The sequence below is a fragment of the Manis pentadactyla genome, chromosome 17 (genome assembly GCF_030020395.1).
Source record: "Manis pentadactyla isolate mManPen7 chromosome 17, mManPen7.hap1, whole genome shotgun sequence".
Taxonomy (NCBI): domain Eukaryota; kingdom Metazoa; phylum Chordata; class Mammalia; order Pholidota; family Manidae; genus Manis; species Manis pentadactyla.
Genome location: NC_080035.1, coordinates 11,227,174 through 11,248,649, shown reverse-complemented (window position 1 = coordinate 11,248,649; position 21,476 = coordinate 11,227,174). Strand labels below are relative to the sequence as shown.

At 39.8% G+C, this 21,476-nt stretch overlaps 1 protein-coding gene across 1 annotated transcript in view; it reads left to right on the top strand.

The window, feature by feature from the left end:
- The first annotated feature begins 559 nt into the window (after nucleotides 1-559).
- Nucleotides 560-21,476, top strand: part of GTF2F2 (general transcription factor IIF subunit 2) — a 191,701-nt gene continuing 170,784 nt past the window's right edge. The window contains exon 1 of the mRNA XM_036889714.2: nucleotides 560-821. Coding sequence (XP_036745609.1) covers nucleotides 756-821 — 66 coding nt within the window. The 5' untranslated portion in view covers nucleotides 560-755. The remainder of the gene's footprint in view (nucleotides 822-21,476) is intronic.

Sequence of the window (21,476 nt, the reverse complement as noted above, 5' to 3'; positions counted from 1 at the left end):
AGGATTGAATTTCATTCTAAAGTCAGGAAGTGAGAGAGGAAAGTGTACAAGCAGGGAAGTTTAATAATCAGGTTCATCTCTTAGAGGTCTTTTACCACTGACCTAATTATATGGACTCCTGGTTTTGGAGTGTGAGAGGGGTGTGGTCTGCCTTCTTTAATCGGAGGAGCTCAGAATAGCTTCCCAATTGGGGCTCTTGTTTTCCCCCCAGAAACATTATGTTTTCAGTATGCCCAGGGCTGCTTGGTCTGATCCTTCTCTCCACTTGTGCTTATAACTCACTATTTATTTCTGACCCTGTCCTTCAAAATGCTGTCTCTCTCTCTTTGGCCAGATTTGGGCGTATACGGACAGGCTTTCTCTGTTTGAACCCTATTTTTGTGTTTTGACACTTTCTTTAGTTCTGCTGATCTGGTCTTTAAATGTACCGCTGACATTTTCGCCATTCCACCCTGTTTTAATCACACACAGCCTGCAGCAGTAGCCACGCCCACTCAAGAAGCTGAGGAACCAGGAAGAAGTTTGTCTGCAACGGGGCGCCGTACGGACGGTAGCGGCGCGCAGGCTCAGTTCCCAGCTCCCAGCGGCGCGTTGCTCTTTCCCGGTTTCCTAGCCTCCCTGCAGGTGGACGCCGCCTCTTCGCTGTCTTCCTTTGGTTACTGCCTGCCCTGTGCTCCGTCCGGTCCCTCGCTTCGCAGCCTCCCAGCTCCTGGGTCCGGTGCTCTCGCCCTCACGTCTTCGCCGGCGACAGACCCATGGCAGAGCGCGGGGAACTCGACCTGACTGGCGCCAAACAGAACACCGGAGTGTGGCTGGTCAAGGTAATGTTTGCGCGGCTCCCGCTTGCACTCGTCTTAGTAAAAGTAGTTAAGTAACTTGAGACCGTCCCACCCCGTGCGCCTTTTAGAAGTTTTTTACGGCTCTCTCATTAGAACTTTACAGATCTTGAGAGGCAGGACTCGTGCTCATTGGCAGGCGAGGAAGTTAATTTAGGGATGTACAGTGTCTTTCAGCCAGTTTAGGAGTCCGAACCTGTTTGGAATGTGTCTCCTTTCCCTATAATCTGGTTGTTGTGGGGTCCTTGTCTTGCTCTCCTCCGATTTGATTGGTGCATTTTACCTCAGACTGAAGAATTTCTGCATCTTTTCTTGGTGAATCTGATTTTAGTCGTGAGTCTGTGTAAGGAAGTTGAGTGTCTGTTTCCCGTACAATTTTCTCGGCCAGAAAGTAGAACGAATCCCTGCCTGCCCTTAAAATATTCTTTTAGTTTGGTGGCCCAGGAGTTCTCAGGAGAGCCGAGAGAGTTCTGAACTCACAGAAGGAGAGGCCTCTGGACCGGAGTGTTCTTTTATAGCTTGACTGGCTCGCGAAACTAACCGTCAGTAAACGTTTTTTGTAAAGACAGCAGTCTTGATTAGATTAGCCCGTAGCACTATCTGTGCTTTACTTTTTCAGATCGGGTAGTGTCTTTTAGGGGAGTTTCATAAACCATATGTTTGTTCAAGATGTGATTATGACGGTCTTTGAACCTCAAATAAAATGTAGAGGGACCCCTGGTTTTTTAGTTTTTTAAAACAAACTTATTGCTGAGTTCTGATTAATTCTATCTGAGAGGCCCATCCTGTTAACTTCTTTAAACTAGCTCCCTAATCATCATTCGCTAGTATGTCAAACCTGTGTTTTATTCGTCAAAGCACTTGTAGCAGTTTTAATTGATTCTGTATGTTCATTTGTTGGGTGTTGGTTACCCTTCTCTCCCAGCCCATGTGCAATCACATTACATGAGTATCCTTGCCTGTCACACCCAGAATTGTGTTTGGCACATGGTAATTGCTCAACACATAGGTTATGAATGAATGATTTCTTATTCTTCAACTCTGGCCTTAGTCTCTGGCACTCATTTGACTTAATCAAAGCTATGTCAGTATGACTTAAAAGGCTGGAATATATGAGCATTTCTCCTACTGTATGGTAAAATGGAAGAGAATCATTAAGAAGGAGATGTCCCTTGCAGACGGAAAGAAAGCTTGAAAAAATGATGGAACTTGATCAGATGCCTTTGTGCTTGGAGCACAGTAAGTGTTCAATAAGTGTTTGTCTTACAGGATTTGAGTGGGTGGGTGGAAGCATGGCATATTATAGCATGGAGAGTAGAACAGAAATACAGGTCAGTCTGAAAATGTGTATTAAGACGGTGTGCCCTGGAAAACAAGAAATTGTTAGGCCTAGAGCAGAGGGTTTGTGTTAAAAAAAGTTGGGACTATATACTTATTTTGTGAAATAAAGATGTCTTAACTCTGGTCTATAGGAAGTGAGGAACCTGTTCTTCAGAGGATTTTGAGTAAGGCAGAGATGCAAATGATTCTTTCAGAATAAAAATAAACTTGAGGACAAGATAACCAGTGTGAAAATTAGAAATTATCACAGGATCTAGGTATGTGATAATGAAGTCTGACAAGTTAGGGAAACTTCTTCAGTAAAATTTGTCAGGATTTGGTGACTGACTAAATGAGAGAAAGAATGTAATTAATCTAAAAGAAGTTTAAAAACTGTAGTATTCTTTCATATATGGCATTTGAATACATTTTATCTCTTTAAAAAGAACTCAAGCCAATGATTTGTTCTGATTTTATAGAGGTAGTTGTAATGTTTTGATTTATTGTTTGCAATATCCTTTCCTCCTTTTAAGTTGGTATTACAGTGTATCTTTTTCTAATCTTAAGTATCAAAGAAAAACACAGCTTGCAAATACTTCTTTCCAGGATGTGGAAGGACTTGACAGTTCTTGTCCTCAACCTTATCTCTGATAGAGGACTAGAACTGTTAGCAAATACTTTCTGTTCTAAAATCCACTCATGTTCCCCCTTTGGTAACTTTTGTTTCTGCTCTCGTTGGAGGACTTCCAGCAGGCAATGGGGTTTGATTTACACACCTGCATGATAGTTTGAACTTGTTTCATTTGCACTGGGTTTGGTATCCAGTGTGATTTCCATGCCCATATTTTGAGCATACTTGGATTTTCATTTATGAATTGTAGGAATAAATTATATGAGTGCATCAAATTGGAATGGTCAGTTTCACTTTCAGCTTTATGTGATATTGAAATGTAATGTATTGCTAGGAAAAAGCATGTCTTCTTTCTTATCCAATCAGAATTTATCAATAAAACATACTGATTTCAAATCTTTTCTCTAAACATTAATATTTCTCTTTATAAATAATACCTTGAGTTCTGATCTTTGAGGATCATTTGTTGCAAAATACATGTTTTTCCCTAGAGTATCTCCAAGTTTATGGACCATCTTGTACATATTTTATTAACTTCATCACAAGACGGTTATAGAACATGGTAAATACAGTAAGAGCTATACATAAAAAAGATCTCTGAGAGTTTTGAGCCAGAAAAAAAGTTGTCTGGTTTAAAAAGGGAAGTCTTCATGGGGAAGTTGATATCAAGAGCCTATGTGATCGATTAGTTAGAAAAACTCCCCAGCAGGGCTGGGAAGAACAAGAGTATGTTTAGGAAAAGTAAATACAGGAGAATTTTGTGAACCAGAATATCCAGTACCTGTACTGTTCTGACCTAATGAAATGCTACTTCTGGAGTTTTGAATGCCTTAAATCTACAAGAAAGTGATGATCAAAACAAGTTTTGATAGGTAGTAGACATGATTGGATTTACTTTACATTAGATTTCACCTGCTAAAACATAAGTGTCAGAATTTTTACCTTGTCAGAGAGCTAGACTCTTGTGGTTTGCATTACCCTGTTCCTATTAGTCCGTGCCACTGTTAGATTACCAACTGATCACACCACTACTACACCAAATCCTGATTTAAAAATTGGATGATGCTTAAAAATACTTAAGTGTGGTCTTGTTCAGTTTCCAATATTTAGAATTCTGGAAAAATCTGTTTATGGTTGGTTGGAGGATAAGGTACAAACAAGATGGGGAAGAGGAGAAGATAAAGTTGGCATGGCTTTTAGGGGTGGTGGGGTTTTTGTAAGTAATGACTATCAGACTGGGGCTTGAATTACAAGTAATGTTCTGTTTTTGAGGAATGGACAGGTTGGAAGTATTGACAGGAGCTGCAGTAGGTCTAACTAATAGATTTCTAGCCAGCAAAAATATGTGTTTCTAGCCCAGTTAACTTCCCTCTTGAGTAATGGTTCTTTTGTTGGAGGAGAGGATCAGGACAGGAGGGGTGGACATCATCTCCTGTGAATATTATGTCCTTTATTCAACAACTTAGGTACCGCCAAGCTCAGCTTCTATCTTTTCACAGACAGCTAAGCAGTTGGACATTGGTGGTCAGAGAGAAAGCTATGTACCAGGAGAGGTGAAACTGGAATGGATGATACCTCAAAGCCTTGCAGGATGTACTGCCCATAGATTTCAGCCCCGGACGAGTTCTCTGTGGATCCAGTGAGAACGAAAAATGACAATGGAACGTTCTTGGGGTAAAAGTAGTTTAGGTTCAGATGAGGATCCTGGCCATAGGAACTTCAATTTTCCTGACACAGAAGAAAAAGGAACTTTTGTTTCTTATGTACCAATGTCTTGCCAATGGGTTTCAGCCCTGGGCAAGTTCACTATGGATTCAGTGTGACCAAAGAAAATGACAGCAAAACATTCTTGGGGTGAAAGGGTTATATCCAACTTTATTTCCAGTTTGGCAGGTCAGTCACTAAAATCCCGTTCACTCAGAGCAAGTCTGCATGCAGCAACCTGGTCTCTGCCTCTGGACCCCTCTGTCCACACAGCCGTCCCGCACAGCCGTCCTCCAGGCCTCTCTGTACATTGTCCCGCACAGCCATCCTCTGGGCCTCTGTCTAAAGCCATGCCACCACTCCAGCCTCTGCTCTGGTCTCCTGCAGCCTTGCAGCCCTGCCACCATGTCATGCCCAGAGCACTGGGTGGAGCTCTTTTTATAGAGTCAGCAGCCATGTATTGCCCACAGGTGTGCAGTGAGCTAGTCAACTACGGCCAGGTGAGAATCCTGGCCACAGGAATTCTCATTTTATCTACAACCAAGTATTTTACAAAGCAAACCTATGAAGTAGGTACTAATTATCTGTATTTTTCAGATGATAAAATTGAGGCTTATGGAGGTTAATAATCTTGCCTAAGCATGGAACAGTGATCCTAATTTAGGTCTGTTTGGCTGCAAAGCTTATGCAGGAATAAGAAGTGGTTTTCCCCCCCCTTCCTCTGTTGGGTCTCTTTAAAGAATTATCTCTGTGGAGAACTAAGGTGTGATAGTGTAGGGAAAATGGAAGTTCCTATGGCCACATCTGACCCTAAACTTCTTGATCACATAATTAGCCTGCTGCTAGGCTACTGCTTCCACACCCATAGACAATAAGCTATTATTGACTGAGTCACTATATAAAGAGCTCTGCCCAGTGCTCTAGGTGGAGACCCAAACAGAGGTGGATTACAGACCTGTAGACCTGGATCCACAGATTCTAGTGCTCTACCTATGGCAGGGAGAATAATACCAGGTATAAACCCTTTTACCCCAAGAACATTTATTTGATTGTCATTTCTTTGGTCTCACTGAATCCATGGTGGACTTGCCTGGGGCTGAAACACTCAGGCAAGACAGGTAGGGACTTCATTTCTGTGATGACCTTGGGGCTTGTGAAGTCTATACATTGATCTTCAAGAAAACATGGGAGTAAAAGCTGCCTGTGATGAATTGGATTCCCTGGGAAGCTGATTCCGAGGTGGAGATTAGCATGCAGGGGTTTAAAAGGGAGAGCTGTTGGAATCACCACCTGTAAAAGGAAAAGGACTTACGCAGGATTGGGCAGAGGATATGAGCAGCCTCAAGGAAAGCCAAGGACAGTCCACAGGGAGCCTTATAGCTCTGAGTTGGGAAGATATGCCATGTAGCTACCAATCATTGCATATGGTTTTACCTCAGGAAGAGTGCATGATCTTGGCCAAAGGGAAAGTGGAGTCAACTTCAAAGAAGGCTGACAGCTGAGGGTGCTCCGTGGCCACCCTCCCAGCAGCTAGAGGAATAAGGCCTTCAGTAAAAGGGGAAATGGATGTCACATTACTGTGTGCACTACAGTGTGCTTAATTTGCTTGTACTCTGGGAGAAACAGGGTTTTGGAGACTAGTTGTTGGGGAACTAGATATTTGATGGAGCAAAGTTGGCAAAGAGGCTTAGGGAAGTAATGTTTCTACAAATCATCTTAGTGTCTTGGCTTCAAAGGCAGGGTTGACTTACTACTCTGCCCACCTTGAGTGAATGGGTGACAGGTTGATTCATCCAACAAGCTTTGAGTGATTGCCAGTTATTGTGTATTTTATAATGAGCAAAAGCAGACATGAGCTGTGCTCCCTGAACTAGGATGTATAGTCTACTGTGGGAGACAGACATCAATTTAATATTAATCCTAATAAAAGCAATTACTGATAAGGACACTGAAACAAGGAATATGATTCTATGAGTGTGAAAAACAAAGGAACTTGACCTAGTCTTGGGAGTCAAGGGGGAGTTTCTCTGAGGATATAATGATTAAGTGAGTCATCTTGTCATTTTTTCTGGTCTTGGGAAATCTGAGAAAACATCCTATTATACCTGTTATCTTGTATACATATGATTTTCTTTAATGAATGGAGAGAGTAGAAACATCACATATGTCATAAGTGACATGTTGACAAGAGTGTTTTGGGAAAATTTACTAAGATTTCAGGTGTTCCCATCAACAACAAGAAAAGGTAATTATGTGTGATAATACATTAATTAGCTTGACTGTAATAAGATAAAATCTTGTACACTTTAAATCTATACAAGCTTATATAAAAAAATGAAATAAAGTGTTTTAATGAATAATACCACCTGTCCAAAATGGAGCCTTGGAACCATATTTATATACCATGATTTTTTTCCTCTTTCTTCCTCCCTTTTCTCAGATTTAATGGGTTGGAACTTCTTGGAGGCCCATTTCCTAAGCTTTTGGGTATACAGAATTATATATGACTGGCCACTATTCTCATTGTATTCTGCTATTTTAATCTTCTGAATTAAATAAGCTGGTGGGCTTGCCTGGGAACCTGCATTTTTATTATAATAGTGATGACAATGCACTGTAAATTCCAAACTTGTTTTTATCAATTAACTTCTGGGACATAATCTTTTTTTTTTTAAGTTAGCAATTACTTGCTTTAGGTACAATTTTTGTACTGAATTTGATTCTTAAATTTATTTTAGTGTGTGATATATAGTTACTTCACTTAGAAGTATTTTCTTGTTGTTTGATGGCCTAAATTATAGTCTCTAGCAGTTTGATCACAGAATCTTCTGACCCAGTTAATGTATTGAAGAAGAGTGGTCCCATCAATAGTTGCAGTGCTCCAAAACATTCTTGTCTTCCCTATATCTTACCAGCAATGAGGGGACAGTGGCAGGTTGGAAATGCTCCATGGCAGTATTGGCATTTTTCTCTTCCCCCTTATTTTAAGGTAGATCTCTGTAGTAAGGTTTCCCACTGAGAAGGCAGTGAGGTTTATTAAAATAAATTATGTGTCCTAGGTATTCCAATAATACCATCATTGTCATTAGATTAACATTAGCTAACATTTATTTATTTATTTATTTTGGTGTCATTAATACACAATCATATGAGCAACATTGTGGTTACTAGATTTCCCCCATTATCAAGCCCCCACCACATACCCCATTACTGCCTTCCCCGTGCCCCCCCCTTACATTATGTGTGTTAATTGTAATGCCCCTTATCCCTGCCTTCCTACCTGTCCTCCCCAGTCCCTTTCCCTTTGGTAACTGTTAGTCCATTCTTGGGTTCTGTGATTCTGCTGCTGTTTTGTTCCTTCAGTTTTTTCTTTGTTCTTATATTCCACAGATGAGTGAAATCATTTGGTACTTGTCTTTCTCTGCCTGGCTTATTTCACTGAGCATAATACCCTCTAGCTCCATCCATGTTGTTGCAAATGGTAGGATTTGTTTTCTTCTTATGGCTGAGTAGTATTCCATTGTGTATATGTACCACATCTTCTTTATCCATTCATCTACTGATGGACACTTAGGTTGCTTCCATTTCTTGGCTATTGTAAATAGGGCTGCAATAAACATAGGGGTGCAAATGTCTTTTTGAAACTGGGCTCCTGCATTCTTAGGGTAAATACCTAGGAGTGGGATTCCTGGGTCAAATGGTATTTCTATTTTTAGTTTTTTGAGGAACCTCCATATTGCTTTCCACAATGGTTGGACTAATTTACATCCCCACCAGCAGTGTAGGAAGGTTCCCCTTTCTCCACATCCTTGCCAGCATTTGTTGTTCCTTGTCTTTTCTATGTTGGCCATCCTAACTGATGTGAGGTGATATCTCATTGTGGTTTTAATTTGCATTTTTCTGATGATTAGCAATGTGGAGCATCTTTCCATGTGTCTGTTGGCCATCTGGATTTCTTCTTTGGAGAAGTGTCTGTTCATATCCTCTGCTCATTTTTTAATAGGGTTATTTGCTTTTTGGGTGTTGAGGCATGTGAGTTCTTTATATATTTTGGTTGTTAACCTCTTGTCAGATATGTCATTTACAAATATAGTCTTCCATACTGTAGGATGCCTTTTTGTTCTGCTGATGGTGTCCTTTGCTGTACAGAAGCTTTTCAGCATGATGTAGTCCCATTTGTTCATTTTTGCTTTTGTTTCCCTTGCCTGAGGAGATTTTTCCTTCAGGGAAAAGTTGCTCATGTTTATATTCAGGAGATTTTTGCCTATGTTTTCTTCTAAGAGTTTTATGGTTTCATGACTTACATTCAGGTCTTTGATCTTTGATCCATTTATGTAACATTTCTTCAACAATACCCAGTCACTAAAATAATAACTGCTTATACTATGTGCCAGGCTGTTGTTCTAGATGCTAGGGATATGGCAGTAAACAAAACACAAAATATCTGCCTTATGCAGATTATATTCTAGTGGGGAGGAAGCGTGTGTATATGTGTCTGTGTATGGCAGGTGATAAGTGCTCTGAAGAAAAATCAGGGTAACGGGTATAGAAATAGATGCTGTTTGGAATAGGATGGGAAAAGGCCTCAGTCCTAAGGTGGTCTGTGAGTAGAGACCTACAGGAAATATGGGACATACCCTCCATATATTAGGGGAAGAGTGTTCTAGATACAAGTAACAAGACATCAAAGGCCCTCAGCTGGGATGGTGCTAGAAATGTTCATAGGTCCATGTGGTTAGAGTCAAATGAGAGAAAGTGGCAAAAGATGAAGCCATAGGATAGCAGAGGGCAGAATCATCTAAGACATTGTAGGATTTTTGTTCTTGAGTGACTTAGAAAACCAGAAGTCATAAGAGGCAGCATGGGGTAGTGATTATAGAGCTAGACTGGCTAGGTTAGAATCCTGGCTTCACTAGTAATTGTTGTTTTTGGTGCCTTAGTTTCTTCCTCTGCAAAATGGGATAATAATGGAGTTGTTATGAAGATGAAATGAAGTAATGTTTGTAAATATTAGAAAAGTACCAAAGTACTTAGAAAAGTACCTGGCACATATGTAGATGTCTGTGAAATAAACTGAAAGGCTTTGAGTAGAACAGTATCATCTGACATGTTTTAAATGGTCACTGTGGCTGCTGTATAGAATAAAAGGGACATGGAAAAGAGTGGAAGCAAGGACATCAGGAGCCTATTACAGTAATTATACGTGAGGTGATGGTAGCCTGGACTAGGATGGTAACTCTGGAATTGGTGAGAAGGGGCTAGCTTTTGGATATAATTTGAAGGTGTCACTGACAGGATATGTCACTTGATTGGATGTGGAATGCAAGAATAAAGGAACTATTTAGGGTAACTCCAAAGTTTCAGTCTGAGTGCTGGAAGAGTGGAGTTGAATTTTACCAAAATACAGATAATTGCAGGAGGAGCAGATTTATAAGGGAGAAATTAGAGATCTAGTGTGAAGATTTTAAGTTTGAAATGTCTATTGAATGTTCAGATGGAGAATTTGAGTAGGCAGTTGGAGATATAAGTTGGGATTTGTGGGGAGAGCCTGGGCTTGCTGTAAATTTAGGAGTTGTCATTATACAGATGGTATTTGAAGTCATGAGACTGGTTGAGATTACACAAGATTGAGTTTGTATAGACAAGCGGAGAGGTCTGAAGTCTGAAACCAGGGCCCTCTGAAGTTGAAAGGTCAGGAAGATGAGAATCTAGATGTGTGGAGACCAAAAAGGAGAGTCCAGAAAAGTAGGGGAAAAATCAAGAGAGATTGTGGTGACTTGAAGCCACATGAAGAAAGTGTTTGAAGAAGGAGGAAACAGTTTGTTCTCAAATATTGTTGATAGGTGTGTAGGATGATTGACCTGGCAGTATGGACATCTTTAGTAACTGTAGAGTCATCAGTCAGTGGAGTGGGTGAGAGAAAAGCCTGTTCAGAGTGAAACAAAATGGCAAGGGAGGAATTGTAGTCAGCTAGCAGAGACAAATCTTTCAAAGAGCTTTGCTGTAGGAAAGCAGAGAAATGGGACAGCCTGTGAAAAGAAGTTTAGAGTGCCTTTTCTAGGTGTGTGATATGGAGCCAGTTTTCTAACCTCCTTGTGCCTGTTTCCTCATTTGTAACATGGAGAATATAATAAGCTTTGTGAGATTAATTGGTCAATATATTTAAAACAGTTACATGATTACTTGTCACTTAATGTACTAGTTCTTTGTTGCTATGTAACATATTACCACAGACCTAGTAGCTTAAAATAAACACATTTATTATTTCATGGTTTTTATGGATCAGGAGTCCTGGCATGGCTTAGCTGGATCCTCTGCTTCAGAGTCTGTCACAGGTTGCAGTCAAGGTGTGAGCCAGGGCTGGATTCTCATCTCTGAAATCATGATTTGGGAAATTATTCCCAAACTTCTGTGGTTGGCAGAGTTCAGTTCCTCCAGGTTTAAGTTCCTAGACGGTGGTTGACTGGAGCCTGCTGTTTGTTTCTTGCCACTTGGGCCTCTCCAGTATGGTAGCATATGTCATCAAAGCATGCAAATTGAGAAAACAAGGAGAGAAGCAGAACACCAGGCACAATCTCATGTAACCTAATCACCTAAGTAACATCCCTTCACCTTTGCCATGTTGTATCAATCAGAAGCAAGTCACAGGTCCTGTTCTCACTCGAGGAGAGGTGATTACACAAGGGGGTGAATGTCAGGAGGTGGGGATTGTTGGGGGCCATCTTTGTGTTTTCCTGCCACATTTTTAAGTCACATTTATTGACACATTTATTAGCTGCTCTCATCATCATCATCATCATCATCATCATCATCCGGATGGGATGGAGGAGAGGAAGAGTAGAGTTGAGGGAAAGATGTCCTTGCTTAGACTACAGGGAAAGAAATTCAGTGTACAAGTGGAGGATTGGCCATTGTTCATCTGTTACTTTAAGAGGGGAAAGTAGAGTCAAAGGCCCCAGCTGCGGCTAAGAGGTAGACTTAGAGATTATCTTTTGATTTTTCCTCTTTCCTCAGTGGATGAGGAAGTTAGGTTATCAGCACACAGGGAGAAGGAAGAAGGAGGTGTTACAGGTTTGGAGTGAACAGAACATGTGAGTCCTCTGCAGGGGCAGAGTGAACTGATGAGGGAGAGGCAGGCATCTGGAAGGGCTTCCTTGATGTTAGTGGTCATATACTTCAAGCAAGGTGTTTGTGAGTTTTTCTTCAGCTGCTCAGATGTAGTGGATGAGGAGGAGGAGGAGGAATAACACAGTCAAATAAAATGTCAAATAGATAAATAATAAACAAGTAAAAGAGATTGGCTTTAATGAAGATTAAGGTTCCGCCAGGCCAACATGATGGAGGGAGATAGGGGCGAGGGAATAATTATAATGATGGGCTGTGAAATGCAGGTCCATTAAAGAGAGAAGTGAGGACATAAGCAGGTGGGGGACAGTGTATGGATGTTGATCAGAGTCAGTGATTTGAAAGGATGCAAGAACTGTTGAAGTACTGAGGAGAGAGCCAGAAGTTAGGAGATAGTGGTCAGAATGATTGCTTGAAATACAGATTATGGAAGGGATACTGTATTGATATGAGAAAGTCTTACAGTATTAACTCATTTGTACCAATAACTTGGAATATGATGAAGAAAAGACATTATCTTTTCCCTAAGGACTTCATTAGGGAATCTGACTTGGAATTGATTAGTAGAGTAGGCTGCTGTAAGTAGAAGGTGGTTTCTCTTTGTATTACAGTAATTGACATGAAGGTTCCCTGAGGTTAAGGTGCAAGACAGAGCAAAAAGCAAAGGCTCACTTGTTAGGTACAATTTCAAGATTGAGGCCATAAGGTAATAATTTACGTAGTCCAAGGATTCAAGGTTTTATTTGATGGTGTAACAGTATCTGTGCAAATCAATTTTAGGTCTTGTACTTAGTCCTGACTGGTAATGTTGTAGACGTTTGCTTCTTTGACTAACCAGTGTCCATATACTCTGGTATTGTAACAGATCCTGATTTTACTTTGTGGAAATCACTGCTCCCCCTTTTCAGTCAATGTAATTCTAAGGGTATTGACTACCTGCCCCCAAAGGTGTCATTGACTTAGGCTGGCCATTGAAAGGATCTCATCTTTGGGTTCAGTAGTAGGCCCAAGAAAGGACACATGACCTAGTCAGAGCCACAGGAGACAATCACGTTTTTGCTGGGAACTTTTGGCAAGGAGAACTTTTGCCCTTCAGGAGCTGCTTCAGCCATCTTGCTATACATGAGAGATGGTGTTGAGCAAGTGAGTCAACATAGTGAGGAAAAGAGGTAAAAGATGGGGAAAGAGTCCTGGTGACATCATTTGAGACTTCAACCAAGTCACCATAAAACCACCTCTACAATTTTTAGTTTTGTCAGTAAATCCTCTGTATATCTAAGTGGGTTTTCTTCTCATCCATAATCAAAAGAGACCTAATAGGTAGATACAGTTACTGTAAAGAGTTTGCCAAATCCTTTAAGCTTGTATAAATAAGTAAAGTGCAGTATAGTTGAAACTTTGTTAATATGTGGAATCTCCAAAACCTTTTCTTGTTTTTAACATACTCTTCTTTAGTGTGTAGAGAAAAAAACATCTGACCCATCTGGAGTCAAGTATTGTGTCTGATACTTGCTATGTTGTTTCAACCCTCTGAGCCACAGTTTTCTTATCTGGGGAAGGAGGAGAATAATAGTGATTTTGCAGGGTGATTGGAAGGATTAAATGGGAAAATTGATGTAAACTGTCTAGCATGGTACCTGACAGTGTTGGCTCCCTTCCCCCTTTCTCTTTTCCAAACTTCTAGCATATTGTTTGACACACAATAGTTGTTAAATAAATACCATCTATTAAAAGGGTCTTCTGTTAACCCTTTTATTCCAGAGTTTTTACTGTATCCAAAGCACTGCAATTCATTTGAGTAACAGGTGGTTCTTTTTGCAAATGAAATCTTGCTAGGTAGAATTATTTTTTCCTTTCCAGCTTTAGAAATTCTCTCTGACTCAGTAATACATTTATGTTCATGTTATTCCAGGATTAATGTAGGAAATAACAGTAACTACTGATGTTTGCTGAGTACTTGCTTTGTGTAAGGCAATCTGCTTCATGCTTTATATGTAGTATCTCATTCCTTGCAATAGGATAACCTAGGTATGTACTGATTGTAGAGTAAAAACTACTTAGAAGAGATGAGATAAGGTACCTAGTAGGGATTAAGAATATATTTCCTTAACCTTTTTGAAAATTGAAACCCTTCTGATTGCATATATAGATACGGTATAGCATATTGGTTAAGAACAAAAATGCTAGAGCCAGACGGCTTGGGTTTGAATCCTGGCTCCATCATTTACTGATTATATAACCTTGGCTAAATTATATAATCCCTGGGTGGCCCAGAAATATAATCTGTAAAATGGGGGTAATTAACAGTACATACTTCATAGAGATGTGAGGATTAAATGCAATGAAAGTGCTTAATAAACAGTGTAGTGAAAGTAGGATTATGTAAGTGTTAGCTGTTCCTGGAAGCCCAGAGGTCCCCAAACAAAAGAAACCCCAGAAAGACAACACCAAGACATGATGGCAAAGATCAAGGACAAGGAGAGAGTACTGAAAGAAGCCAGAGAGAGAAAATTGATTACTTATAAAGGAAACCCCCTCAGAAGTCTGGAAAGCAGACTTTATAGGCCAGAAGGGAGTGGCATGATATATTTAATGTAATGAAACAGAAGAACCTCCAACCAAGAATACTCTATCTGGAAAGATTATCATTTAAATTGGAAGCAGAGATTACATGATTTTCAGATAAACAAAAGTTGAAGGAATTCACCACCACTAAGCCAGCCCTACAGTATATGTTAAAGGCACTGCTCTAGATGGAAATGTTCCTAAAGCCAAATAGCTCTCACCAGAGAGAATAAACCTACAGTAAAAGTAGTAGGCTAGGATTCAAGATGGCGGCATGAGAGGTAACACAGAGAACTCCTCCCAAAACCACAGATAGTGCGAAAATATAGTTAATACAACTAACCCTACAACAGCAACAGGAAAGAAGGCTACAACAGACTGCATACAGACTTTACGAACAGATCAAACCTCACAAACTGGGTAACGTACCAAAGCCTTGATCCGGCAGGACCGGAGCCCTTCCCCCACCCCAGCTCACCGGCAGGAGGAAGAGAAATGGAGTGGAGAGGGGGTGGAAGCCTGGGACTGCTGAACACCTATCCCTGGAGGTCTGCTTTGGGAGCAGAAACCTACATTGTGCAGTGCTCGGAGAATGGGGAGCTGGGACAGGCTGTGTGCTAGAGAGACAGATTCTGGCCATTTGTGGAGGATGGGATCCACACCCGGCCGCTATGGAACAAGGGAAAGGCAGGCGGTCTAAGAGGCTTCCTAGCAGCGAGAGGGTTGCTGAGGGGACGGAGTTTACAGGGAGCTTGCTGCATGTGAGAAGGGATGGGGGGACAAGGTTGTCTGGGTGCACTCTGCCCAGCAGATTGGGAACTTTGAGGAGTTTCAGGCGCACCATCCCCCTGGCTGGCTACTCAGCTCTGAGGCACCCCACAGTGATACTCAGCCTACTGAGCCTTCCTCCTGGCCTGACGGCACCTGCTCACAAACCGGCAGTCACTGCACTGGCGTCAGGCCAGTCAGAGGGAGCCCTGCATACAACAGCTAGAGATGCAAAGCACAGAGGCTGACACCTGTGTGCTTGGCCCACTGGCTCTGATACTGGAGACAGGCATGGCAGACAGGAATCAGGAAACAGATCTTTCTTCCCTCCAGGCACCAGCTCCGCTCCCCTACGACCCCCAACATCAATCTAGGGGCTGAGAAGCTCAAGAGACTGGAGCTTCTGGGCACTAGAGGGCACCACAGAGAAATATGAAATGTCAAAAGAATGTGGTTCAGACCAAAATCTCACAAACTCCGGAAAAAGGGCCAAATGAAACTGAACTCACCAATCTTCCTGAAAGAGAGTTCAAAATAAAAATCATAAACATGCTTATGGAGGTACAGAAAAATACTCAAGAACTTCGATGAATTTAAGACAGAGATTCAATCTTTAAGAAATTCCATATCTGAAATGAAACGTACAAAGGAGCGATTTAAAAGCAGATTAGATGTAGTAGAAGAGATGGTAAATGGAATAGAAATTAGAGAAGAGGAATACAAAGACGCTGAGGCACAGAAAGAAAAAAGAATCCCTAAGAATGAAATAGTGAGAGAACTGTGTGACCAATCAAAATGGAACAATATTTGCTTTATAGGAGGACCAGAAGAAGAAGAAGAGAGAAAAAGGGATAGAAAGTGTCTTTGAGGAGGTAATTCCTGAAAACATCCCCAATCTGGGGAAGGAGTTAGTCTCTCACACCATGGAGGTGCACAGATCTCCCAACACAAGGGACCCAAAGAAGACAACATCAAGACATATAATAATTAAAATGGCAAAGATCAAGGATAAAGAGAGACTTTTAAAAGCAGCTAGAGAGAGAAAAAAGATTACATAAAAAAGGAAGACCCATCAGGCTGTCATGAGATTTCTCAACAGAAACCTTACAGGCCAGAAGGGAGGGCATGATATATTTAATGGAATGAAGCAGAAGGGCCTTGAACCAAGAATACTCTACCCAGCAAGGTTATCATTTAAATTTGAAGTAGGGATTAAACAATTCCCAGATAAGCAAAATATGAGAGGAATTACCTCCCACAAACCACTTCTACAGTGCAATTTGGAGGGACTGCTATAGATGTAAGTATACCTAAGGCTAAATAGATGTCACCCAAGGGGTAGAAAAAGAGTACAGAATATGATTCATAACATACTGGAGGGGGAAAAGAAAGAATCCTTAGGTTGTGTTTGTAATAGCCTACGGAGTGAGTTAAATTAATCTGTTAGATAGTAAGGGAATTACCCTTGAACCCTTGGTAACCATGAATCTAAAGCCTGCAATGGCAATAAGTACATACCTGTCGATAATCACCCTAAATGTAAATGGACTGAATGCACCAATCAAAAGATGCAGAGTCACTGAATGGATGAAAAAACAAGAACCATCTATATGCTGCTTACAAGAGACTCACTTCAAACCCAAAGACATACACATACTGAAAGGGAAGGGAAGGAAAAGATATTTCATGCAACTAATAGGGAGAAAAGTGCAGGAGTTGTAGTACTTGTATCAGACAAAACAGACTTCAAACCAAGAAAGTAACAAGAAACAAAGAAGGACATTACATGAAGATAAAGGGGTCAGTCCAACAAGAGGATATAACTATTATAAATATCTGTGCACCCAACACAGGATCACCTACATATGTGAAATACATACTAACAATTAAAAGGGGAAATACAATGCCATGCATTTATTTTAGGAGACATCAACACTCCAATCACTCCAAAGGACAGATCAACCAGACAGAAAATAAGTAAAGAGACAGAGGCACTGAACAGCATATTAGAACAGATGGATATAATGGACATCTACAGAACAGTCCATCCAAAAGCAACAGGATACACATTCTTCTCAAGTGCACATGGAACATTTTCAAGAATAGATCACATACTAGGCCACAAAAAGAACCTCAGTAAATTCAAAAAGATTGAAATTATGCCAACCAGCTTCTTAGATCACAAAGGTATGCAACTAGAAATAAATTACACAAAGAAAATGAAAAAAGCCCACAAACACATGGAGGCTTAACAACATGCTCCTAAATAATCAATGAATCAATGACCAAATAAAAACAGAGATCAAGCAGTATATGGAGACAAATGACAACAATAATTCAACACTGCAAAATCTGTGGGACACAGAGAAGGCCTTCCTAAGAAGGAAATATATTGCAATACAGGCCTACTTCAGGAAAGAAGAACAATCCCAAATGAACAGTCTAAACTCACAATTAATGAAACTAGAAATGGAAGGACAAAAGAGGCCAAAGTCAGTAGAAGGAGGGACATAATAAAGATTGAAGCAGAAATAAATAAAATTGAGAAGAATAAAGCAATAGAAAGAATCAATGAAAGCAGGAGCTGGTTCTTTGAGAAAAAAAAAAAAAATAGATAAACCCCAAGCCAGAATTATCAAGAAAAAAAGAGTCTACACACATAAAGAGAATCAGAAATGAGAAAGGAAAAAAACGCTACAGACACCACAGAAATACAAAGAATTATGAGAGAATACTGTGAAAAATTATATGGTTACAAACTAGATAACCTAGAAGAAATGGACAACTTTCTAGAAAACTACAACCTTCCAAGGCTGACAAGAAAGAAACAGAAAATCTAAAAAGATGGATTACCAGCAAAGATATTGAATTGGTAATCTAAAAACTACCTAAGAACAAAATCCATGAACCAGATGGTTTCACTGCTGAATTTTATCAAACATTTACTGAAGACCTAATACGCATCCTCTTTAAAGTTTTCCAAAAAGTGGAAGAGTAGGGAATACTCCCAAACTCATTCTATGAGGCCACCATCACTCTAATACCAAAACCAAGGAAAGACATGACAAAAAAAGAAAATTACAGACCAATATCCCTGATGAACATAGATGCAAAAATACTCAACAAAATATTAGCAAACCGAATTCAAAAAGACATCAAAAAGGTCATACATCATGATCAAGTGGGATTCATCCCAGGGATGTAAGGATGTTACAACATTCGAAAATCCATCAACATCATCCACTACATAAATAAAAAGGAGGACAAAAACCACATAATCATCTCCATAGACACTGAAAAAGCATTCAACAAAATTCATCATCCATTCGTGATAAAAAATCTCAACAAAATGGTAGAGAGGGCAAGTACCTCACCATAATAAAGGCCATACACGACAAACCCACAGCCAACATTATACTTAATAGCGAGAAGCTGAAAGCTTTACCTTTTTGATTGGGAAGAAGACAGGGATGCCCACTCACCCCACTTTTATTCAACATAGTTCTAGAGGTCCTAGCCATGGCAATCAACGCAAAGAAATAAAAGGCATCCAGATTGGTAAGGTAGAAGTCAAATGGTCCCGTTTTGCAGGTGACATGTTATTATACATAAAAAACCCTAAAGAATCCACTGCAAAACAACTAGATCTCATATCTAAATTCAGTAAAGTTGCAGGATACAAAATAAATACACAAAAATATATTGCACTTCTGTACAGTAATGATGAACTAGCAGAAAGAGAAATCAGGGAAACAATTTCATTCATAATTGCATCAAAAAGAATAAAATAACTAGGAATAAACTTAACCAAGGAACTGAAAGACTTATACTCTGAAAACTACAAGACACTCATGAGAGAAATTAAAGAAGAAACCAATAAATGGAAACACATTCTGTGCTCATGGATAGGAAGAATTTATATTGTCAAAATGGCTATCCTGCCTAAGGGAATCTACAGATTCAATGCAATCCCTATCAAAATACCAACAGCATTCTTCAATGAACTAGAGCAAATCATTCTAAAATTCATATTGAACCACAAAAGATCCTGAAGAGGCAAAGGAATCCTGAGAAGGAAGAATAAAGCGGGGGGAATTATAATCCCCAACTTTAAGCTCTACTACAAACCCACAGTAATCAAGACAATTTGGTACTGACACAGGTACAGACCTATAGACCAGTGGAACAGACTAGAGAGCCCAGATACAAGCCCAAGCATATATGGTCAATTAATATACAATAAAGGACCCATGGATATACAATGGGGAAATGACCGCCTCTTCAACAGCTTGTGTTGGCAAAACTGGACAGCTGCATGTAAGAGAATGAAACAATTATTGTCTAACCCTGTACACAAAAAAAACCCAGAATGGAACAAAGACCTGAATGTAAGTCATGAAACCAAAGAACTCTTAGAAAAAAACATAGGCAAAAATCTCTTGGACGTAAACATGAGCAACTTCTTCATGAACATATCTCCCCAGGCAAGGGAAACAAAAGCAAAAATGAACAAGTAGTATCAAACTAAAAAGCTTCTGTACAGCAAAGGACATTATCAATAGAACAAAAATACATCCTACAGTATGGGAGAATATATTCATAAATGACATATCCAATAAAGGGTTGACATCCAAATTATATAAAGAGCTCATGCACCTCAACAAACAAAATGCAAATAAGGCAGAGTAACTGAACAGACATTTCTCCAAAGAAGAAATTCAGATGGCCAACACACACATGAAAAGATGCTCCACATCGCTAATCATCAGAGAAATGCAGATTAAAACCACAATAAGATATCACCTCACACCAGTTAGGATGGCCAACATCCAAAAGACAAACAACAAATGTTGGCGAGGATATGGAGAAAGGGGAACCCTCCTGCACTGCTGGTGGGAATGTAAATTAGTTCAACCATTGTGGAAAGCAGTATGGAGGTTCCTCAAAAAACTAAAAATAGAAATAAAATACCATTTGACCCAGGAATTCAACTCCTAGGAATTTACCCTAACAATGCAGCAGCCCAGTTTGTAAAAGTTGTACACACCCCTATGTTTATTGCAGCACTATTTACAATAGCCAAGAAATGGAAGCAACCTAAGTGTTCATCAGTAGATGAATGGATAAAGAAGAGGTGGTACATATACACAATGGAATATTATTCAGCCATAAGAAGAAAATAAATCCTACCATTTGCCAACAACATGGATGGAGCTAGAGGGTATTATGCTCAGTGAAATAAGCCAGGCGGAGAAAGACATGTATCAAATGATTTCACTCATCGGTGGAGTATAAGAACAAAGCAAAAACTGAAGGGACAAAACAGCAGCAGAATCACAAAACCCAAGAATGGACTAACAGTTACCAACAGGAAAGGGACTGGGGGAGATGGGTGGGAATGGAGGGTTAAGGGAGAAAAAGCGGCATTATGATTAAAACACATAATGTAGTGGGGGGGGGGCACAGGGAAGGCAGTAAAGCACAGAGAAGAGAAGTGATTCTATAGCATCTTACTGTGCTGATGGGCGGTGATTAATGGGGTATGTGGTGGTCACCTGATAATAGGGGGAGTCTAGTAACCATGTTGCTCATGTAATTGTATATTAGTAATAGCCAAAAAAAAGATAGTAGGCTAATTAAAATTACTAAACAAGTACAAAATTAAATCAACTACTCACGAAAATCAGTCAAGGGATACACAAAGAGTGCAGAATATGACACCAATATACAAAGTGTCAAGGAGGAAGAAGAAGAAAAGGAGTCAGTCCAATAAGAGGGTATAAGTGTTATAAACATCTATGCATCCAATATAGGAGGACCTAAATATGTAAAGCAAATACTAACAGAATTAAAGGGGGAAACAGGTTGCAACTCATTTCATTTTAGGAGACATTTACATTTTTTTCAGCAGATCCTTTATCATATTGTTCAAAGTTATGATCATATTAAAATGCTTTTGAAATTATCTTTTTTTAATGACATGTCATCGATATACAATCTTATAATGGTTTCAAATATATACCAGAGTAGTTCAGTAGCTACCCATATCATTAAATCCTCACCCCCACTAGGCAGTTACTGTCTGTCAACACTGGAAGATGTTATGGAGTCATTTCCTATATTCTCTATGCTGTACTACTGTCCCTGTGAGCAACTTATATTATGACTGAGAATTTTTGTGCCCTTTCATCCTCCTCACCCTCTCTACACCCTTTCCTGTGGTAACCACCAGTCCTTCTTAGTGTCCATGAGTCTACTGCTATTTTGTTCATTTTGTTTGGCTTTGTTTTTGTTTTTAACATTCCACAAATGAGTAAAATAATACAGTATTTGTCTTTCCACCTGGTTTATTTCACTTAGCATAATACCCTCTAGATCCATCCATATTGTTGCAAATGACAGTATTTATTTTTTGTTTTTTTATTTGGTATCATTAATCTACAATTACATGAGGAACATTATGTTTACTAGACTCCCCCCATCACCAAGTCCCCCCTACAAACCCCATTACAGTCACTGTCCATCAG